This window comes from Anolis carolinensis, chromosome 3 (assembly GCF_035594765.1).
Source record: "Anolis carolinensis isolate JA03-04 chromosome 3, rAnoCar3.1.pri, whole genome shotgun sequence".
Classification (NCBI taxonomy): Eukaryota; Metazoa; Chordata; class Lepidosauria; order Squamata; family Dactyloidae; genus Anolis; species Anolis carolinensis.
Genome location: NC_085843.1, coordinates 231,277,004 through 231,284,999, shown reverse-complemented (window position 1 = coordinate 231,284,999; position 7,996 = coordinate 231,277,004). Strand labels below are relative to the sequence as shown.

Here is a 7,996-nt window from a genome sequence, read left to right as displayed (position 1 = left end):
CACCTACTGTATCCTCCTCTCCTGCAAGTTTGAGCTACCATATCTTCTTACCATGTTCTCGGACACTTGGCTGAAACTGGAGAGATTGTGGTCCAGAGTAACCTTAAACAGAGTAACCTTTAAACCTTAAAATGCTGTGCCATGCAGGTAGTAGTTTCCTATTTCAACTGAGGCAAGAAGGGTGACTCATGATAGAGTAATCGTATTCTTGTTCCTGCTGTAACAAAGGTAGCTGCACCCACAAGAATGAAGAATAGCGTTTCTTGTTCATTGGTGCTTAAAACCTGGCTGATTTTGGGGAGCTATTTGGCTAGTTTTGGAAGACTTCATCTGTGTGTGTACTATTCAAATTGGAACTTTCAAAGAAGCAGTTGCATTTATTCCTATATTTTTGCTACTATTTCTTCTACATCAGAAGCTGCAATTTTAAATTTAATTTTTTAGCCTACTAGAGGTCCAATATGTAGAAGATACAACTGATTTAAATTCCATACAGTGTGCTAAATTCATTAAAGCTAATATCAGTACTTCATATAAAAAGCATCACATATGTGGACTGCACTCATTGTTATATCAATCAGTTTACTCAAAATAAAAGGCAAACATCCTGGTTTCCCTCATAGGAAACTTATGGTTCCATCAAAGAGAGAGCACACTGTATATCAACAACTTTTATTTTAGTACATTGGGCAGCACCCAGCATTACTGTGCACATATGTGCAAAGTATACCACCAGTCTCATAGAACCAACATTAGGTTACAGAAAGCACCTGTCAAGATTGTTTGATACTGCTTCTGATAACTCATGTCAAGCAAGGAAAAAATCAACACAGAATTTTAAAAGAAGCCCAGGAGTCAACCTGGAGATATTTATATCTCACATCTCTGTCCTCGCACATAATCACTGCCCTAAACGCAGACCACACACAGCTAGGAGTTACCTACGGTCCCCTCTATCAGTAGAAGCTGCTAACACTGGTTCCCTCATTCCAGAATTTGAAAATATTTTTGGTTATCTCTCAGAATCTTCCTGTGGCTGGGTTTTTCTGAGAGGTGGCAGTCCACAAATAAATTTCCCAAACTGTTCTATTTCCCCATGATTGCAACTGAGTTGTTGCCACCCTCCATGAAGCAATTATGAGAAAGTCTATCAACATTACTTTAGGCCAATGATTCTCAACCTGGAGTCTCCAGATGTTTTTGGCTTTCAACTCTCAGAAGTCCTAACAGCTGGTAAACTGACTGGGATTTCTGTGAGTTGAAGGCCAAAACATCTGGGGACCCTAGGTTGAGAACCACTGCTTTAGGCAGAAATCGAGCAAGAATCAAGGCCTCTGCAGTAATAACCTGCCCTGGGCATGCATTTCAAACAGTAGACGGCTCAAAACAAAATAACATTCCTGTAACATAAGGCAAGAAATATGGGTCAACATCCTTTCCCTGTGGTAATAGGTTAGTTGTGTGAGCTTCCCTAAGTCAGTCCAGGCTACCCTATATATACCTTTACCAGAGAAGACGTTAGTAGTGAAAGCTACTGTACTGGTAACTGATCAGTCTGTAAATATCTCTACAACAGAACTCATTCATGTGTCTCATAATTATACTATGTAAAACAAGTTTAGCCTCAGGCTGCTGCTAAATGACTAAGCAAAGACTCATCCTGCACGCAAGTTGAGATCGATTGCTCAAGTCTTGATCTCCATGACATCAAAAGCTGCTTGAGCTTGGGCCAAAAATCCAAACAGTTAAGACTAATAGGAAGCAGACCATCTTACCAAGATCTCAACTCAGCATTGCAACAAACTTTTAAATCTAGCATCAGCAGAGTCTGGAGTCGACTCACGACAGTAAGCTGCTGGGTTTATTCAGTGGAAATGTCATCTCACTTGAAGTGAAAACCAAAATGATTTGATAGAATTTCTGGGTTAGAAGACAAGTATCTAAATTATCAACAGAAGATGTGCTTTCCTTGTAGTGCCAGCTGACATAGTTGCACATCTGAGACAAGCAAACCCATGGCAGCTAATGAAAACAAGTAATTTTGGGAAGGAAAACCCAGAGGGCATGTTCATTCCTACATGTTAACAGTATCTTACACTAATACAAAATGGCCTCTTACTCTCAGTGCTTCCACAATTCATTTTCTATGGAAACTTAGGACACAGACATTGCTCTATGCTACCTTTTAGTGATCAAGTCCTAAGACAATAATTGTACATAATGCCTTAGCATTTCCTGCCAGGGTAGAATCTCTCAAACTTCTGTTTGGGAAAACTTTGCAATGTACTCATGAGCCATGTTCTTTAAAACAAAAAATAAGGATATCTTGTTCAAATTCTGATAAATGTTAGCATCATCCATCCATCCAGAAGTCTGGAAATTCCCACTGAAGTAGCAATTGTCTTTCTAAACTCCAGACAGAACTAGCATATATAGCCAAAGGAGAACTGAACTACTTTTGCCAAGCTATGTCAGTAATTTTCATCCCAGATAAGTCACCAGAGGTGCATCTGTTCGTACACGAGGAAGGGACAAGGGAAAGCTTACACAGACAAAGCTGCTATCTCATATGTTCATTTGCATGAATTACACACTGGTTGTCCTCTTTAATACTATGGGGATATTGCATAATACACAAGATTGCATTGTATTTTAACAACCTATCAGTTCTCTATTCCTTGGGGAGAGCGGGATCAGAATTTTCCTGCTTTTGCATGAGACACAAGTCTTTCAGCTCAAACCACTGAAACAGATGCAACATACTACTACATATCCAATTTGCATACTCTAGTCCCAAAAATGCTCTCGGAGAACACTGATCCTTGAGCCAAACAAAAGACTTGGATCGAAAACACAACTGGACCACGTTCAGAATAATTCAGCAGCAGTGAACAAGACAAGACTTTTGCCCCCACAATCAAATCCCTCAGCTCTCACTTCCTACTGCAGTTTCTTCTTCTGTTGTTTGACTACTGGCAGAGGCAAGGCACATTTCCTGTTGCCATGTCTTCTAATACTTAAGCGGCCAAGGATGTGAAATATTTGGTCTTCAGCAGCAGCATTAACAAAACAAAATATTTAAAAAACCCTGAAAAATAAGCACCAAAATGCTTTAAAAACCACAATCTTATTTCAAAGTAAACTGTTTTTTTCCTTTCTGTAACAGTACAGAAGCAGTTGAAAAGGCATTAACACTATGTCAGAATTACAGCTTCTTTCTGGAGGTTACTACTCTTGACACGCGCTAATGGAGTTTATTGTTCGTTTGCATTGTGGTGCCTTCACGAAAACAACCACTTCAAAGAGTGGAGATGGTTTCAGGGCTGGCCCAACTGTACCACATTAAGTGCGCTGTTAAAACATCAGTGCTAGTGATAAATATTGGAAAATGTAGTGAAGCAGGACAAAAAGACAGGGTAACTAACCCTGAGCCCCAGTTAGTAGTTCAGTTACCACCAAAACGTATCAATAAATAAAGTTAATACTAAAAACAATTAAGCAGCTTCCCAGCAACCATAGCTGGGCAACCCCTACAGCAGTGCTTATGATGTCGGCATAAAGCCTTCAGCTTTCAGAGAAAGTCAACATGTAAACCTTTAGACGATGGAGGGAGTGGGGAGACAGCGATAGGCAGATGGAGAATAGAATGGGCCTCAATACTCTTTAGAGTTGCCCCGGGGCACTTGACTGTATGACAGCTGACTGCCTCACTACTACCAAGTGCCAAGGCGAGGACTGTCTAGAATAGAATAAAGGAAGTGTTACTGCTCTACACCATGCATCACAAACTAATTCCTAAAATTAATTGCTCTAACTCTCTTGCCATGGTCCAGATTCTCACACACCAGCCTAAGGATTTTTACACATACACACACATGCACACACACACGGGGCTTTAACAGCTGAAAATGTACTTATTTTCTTTATACGTTGGGTTTAAAAAAGTAGGGGAGAGAAACTATGAAGTGGTTGTCTAAAAAATAAAACTTTTGCTAGGCAAATGACCAGAAATTAGGTAACAGCTGATTTCTGTGCCCTGAATTTTTATGGTAACCTTCAGAACTTCAGCCTGGCCCATTGTCTTTACTCAGACCTTCTGTTTCAAGCCCAAACATGGGCTGTTTTACCAGATGCTCATTTCCATTCCACTAAGTGGCTTGGTTTCCAAGTCATACTATTTGCCGTCGACACAGAGGTAACGTCAAAAGTTCAGTGACCCAATGAAAAAAGGAACAAATCTCTCCAACTGGTTCATTGCCAATTTTTACCTGCCTCTCACAAAACCAATCACCAATCAAGTCAAACTTCTAGACTTCCCATTGGCTCTGGGAAGGTCTCAAACATGCTGCACTCACCTCCTACCCATACACAGACACACACAAGGGAGCACCCCAGACACTCTGAAAAGTGAGTTGAGGGAAAGAAAGAATCCCCAAGGAGACACCAGGATGCTCCCGGACTAGAAGGTTTTTCGATGGATGGCCCGGGCGCTGTCTTCCTCATATTCTTTCTTGGAAACCCACATTTTCTTAAATGTGTCCAGTGAAGCCAAGATGGAGCCACTGCGGGGGAAGAAAGCCAGAGTTAGATATCCAACCAGAAGGCAGCTAATTCCCTTTCCTATTAGGTACTGAAGTATAATTATTTTATCTGCACTGAAGAGCAGGGCTATTGCTAAAATGTTCACTCAGATATAAAAGGTTCTGAGTGAACTAGGGCCAGGCTTTAGCACAGCAGGTTAATCACCAAGCTGCAATAATCTTGCCAACAAGAAGGTTGACAGTTCGAAGCCTGGTCAGGGTGACCTCTTGACCTTTAGTGCAGCTTCTGCCAACCTAGCAGTTCAAAAACAAATGTGAGTAGATAAACAGGAACTGCATTAAAAGCAGGGAAATATTTATTTAGGCTCCACATTTTGATCAGAAAAAGGAGGAAGTTTACGAACAAAGAAGCTCTTCGGCAGGGAGAGGGAGCCACAGCATCCCCTAGTGGTCAGAACCAAGCATAGCCTCCAAAGATGCTGAATGATGGGCAAGCCTATATACCTCTATCTGTTGTCTGTCTTGTCAATGTTATAATTGGCATTGAAGGTTTGCCATCTATGTGTTCAGTGATCTGCCCTAAGTCTCCTTTGGGGTGAGAAGGAGGGAATATAAATGCTGTAAATAAATAAATAAACTACTGTATGGATCCCAGTGATCCGTATATATGATGCACAGGGTCCATGAAGAAGAAGCATGCAGTTCTTCCTAGGCTCCTAAGAGTAGTGGTAGAGAAGAGGGCCACTGCAGTCTCTTCATGTAATGCCTATGTGCCTACATTTGGAGAGAAATAAGGTCGAACATTGTGAAAGCCACCCACTGCATGACTATCAGCCTCCTCCCACCAGACTCAAATCAAGGAAGGGCTTCATGAGAACCACCACTCCTCTTGATGTTCCTCCAGCAACAGCAAGAGTGTCCCTCTGGGCAGCTAAACCAGGCATTTCTAACTGGATGGCCCCCCATAAGGGTCTTCCTCCAGGGGCAAACCAAGAATGGGCAACTTGGAAGTCCCTAAACAGACTCAGAAGCGGAGTGGGCAGATCAAAAGACAACTTGGCAAGGTGGCACTACCTGGAGGAATCCTCCACCTTGTGTGATTGTGGAGCAGAACAAACAACTCCGCATATGTATGCTTGCCCACAATGTCCTGCCTCATGTACGGAGGAGGAGTTGTTTAAAGCTACGGACAATGCGGTCGCTGTTGCCTGCTTTTGGTCTAAAACTATTTAGTTGCTTGTGATTTCCTTTATTTCATCACTTTTAAATTTATTTATTATGCAATGCTTTTGACACGAAATAAATAAATTTGGAGTTTGTTTCCAAATCCAAAAAAAATATATGGAAAATGACTTATAACTAATAGCACATTGTTAGTTAGAAGTAGAATATTTTGTGCAATCAAAACTATCAAAATGTATCAAATCACTTTGGTACAGGGCTTGGAAAATGGCATTTTATAGCAAAAGAATGCACATTCTTTCCGAATCCTGTAAAATTTGTTCAGGTGGATTTGGTATCTTTTGGAAGCAAGGTCCACCAATTGTTTTCCATATTAGCTGTGCAAAATCCCCCAACAATTCTACATCATACAAACACTCTTCAAGAAACATAACAACAGGTATAGGATTCTCTCAAGGCTCATAGTGTGAAAAAGAGTAGGAGTTGCTTATGTCACCACCATCAAGAAAAAAGGCAAATACTACGCTAAGCTTCCAATTTCTTCACCCAGTATGGTACCAACAAGTATGCTCCAATGAACAACTCCATGAGTGGTACTATGTGTCAGATACAATGAAAATTCAAATTCTCTTCCTATATCATATCTGAGTCATTTCTTCTCTCTGAATTAGTGGGAACAACAATGAAAAAGACAACCAAGACTAAAGTTTCTGGGACAAAAGGAGTTAACTTGTACACACCCAATCCATGTAGAATACAGTCTCTCTTGTGGAGCAGATATCTGGAGATGAGAAAGAGAAAAGGGGTGGAGAGGGGAGCAACATTAATTCTTCATGCACTAAGCTCACAGAGTTTTTCCCTGTTATTTTACATTCCATCCGACTGGTCTGGAGACAAAAAAAAACAAGTACTGTGCGGATTTCATCTAGAGTACAGTCACTTCAAAGGATATGTACCACTTTGCATCCAAAAAATGAGCTCTGCCCAGAAAAACTTGTCACATAAAATTGTAGCCATCTTTCAGGTGACAATCCTTTCTGTTGGTTTTTCTGCAGTGGACAAACAGGGAAGACATTATTCTGAATATGTTAGAGCAATGGTTCTCAACCTGGATCCCCAGATGTTTTTGGGCTTCAACTTCCAGAAATCCTAACAGTTAGTAAACTAGCTGGGATTTCTGGGAGTTGTAGGCCAAAAACATCTGGGGACCCCAGGTTGAGAACTACTGGGTTAGAGCAAAAAGTGGAGTGGGCAGTTACAAGGCACTCTACACATCACTGTAAACATTTGCGGCAGATGAGAGCACTCAGAGAAACAAAGAGAAGCATACATGATAAAATGCCATTACCCTGGGCAGACAACTGTTTAGGTATTGTTGAAGGCTTTCACAGCCAGAATCACTGAGGTATTGTGTGGTTTCTGGATTGTATGGCCTTGTTCTAGCAGTTTTCTCCCAGTGTTTCTCTGGCATCTGTGACTGGCTGGGCCGTAGCTTGGGAGGGGGGGATTAAAAGTTCAACCCCCCCTCCAGAAATGTGTCAGTTTTTAAAAAGTCTGGTTTACTCATAAATTGGTTAACCAGTTAAAATGCATGAGTATACCAGGTTGGGGGGAGGGGGTTGAACCCTTAACCCCTCCCCCCCCCCCCCCCCCCCCCCAGCTATGGCCCTGGTGGCTGGGGTCTTCAGAGGATCTTCTGAAGATGCCAACCACAGATGCAGGTGAAATGTCAGGAGATAATGCTGCTGCAGCATGGCCATACAGCCCATAAACCACACAACACCCCAACTGTTTTTACATTTTTATTGTCAGGTGTTAATTGATTTTTTTGAGCTGCCTTGAGTTCTACTCTGGGAGAAAGGCAGCATCTGAATGAGTGAAACAAAACGAAATGAAACAAAATAGATGCTTCTTTCAGAGTCAGAAGGCAGAGGAAATTCAACTTACTCTGATTTTGACATCTTTGGGAGCTAGTTTCTTCACTTCAGTAAGAAGCCTATCACCAAAACCTAAATGGAAGGCAAATACCAACATCATTTTTAAAAGATCACAGATAAAGTTAGAGTTATTTTTCAACTTGCTAAAGACACTAGATTTCTTTTTATTTCTTTTCCCAACCACCAGAGGTTTGAAGGGGGACGTCAAAAAAGAAACATTAATATTTGGGTTAGTGCTATAATTCATTTGTTCAACACATGCATTTCAAATCTAAACATATTACAGCAAACTTCTCTAACCTATGGTCCTCCAGATGTCACCCTCCCCAGTCGGAA

At 41.2% G+C, this 7,996-nt stretch overlaps 1 protein-coding gene across 1 annotated transcript in view; it reads right to left on the bottom strand.

Moving 5' to 3' along the window:
* Window positions 1-656: 656 nt before the first annotated feature.
* actr1a (actin related protein 1A) overlaps window positions 657-7,996 on the bottom strand; it is a 28,838-nt gene continuing 21,498 nt past the window's right edge. The window contains exons 9-11 of the mRNA XM_062976323.1: window positions 7,671-7,732; window positions 6,464-6,504; window positions 657-4,562 (exon numbers count right to left, since the gene is read on the bottom strand). Coding sequence (XP_062832393.1) covers window positions 4,460-4,562; window positions 6,464-6,504; window positions 7,671-7,732 — 206 coding nt within the window. The 3' untranslated portion in view covers window positions 657-4,459. The remainder of the gene's footprint in view (window positions 4,563-6,463; window positions 6,505-7,670; window positions 7,733-7,996) is intronic.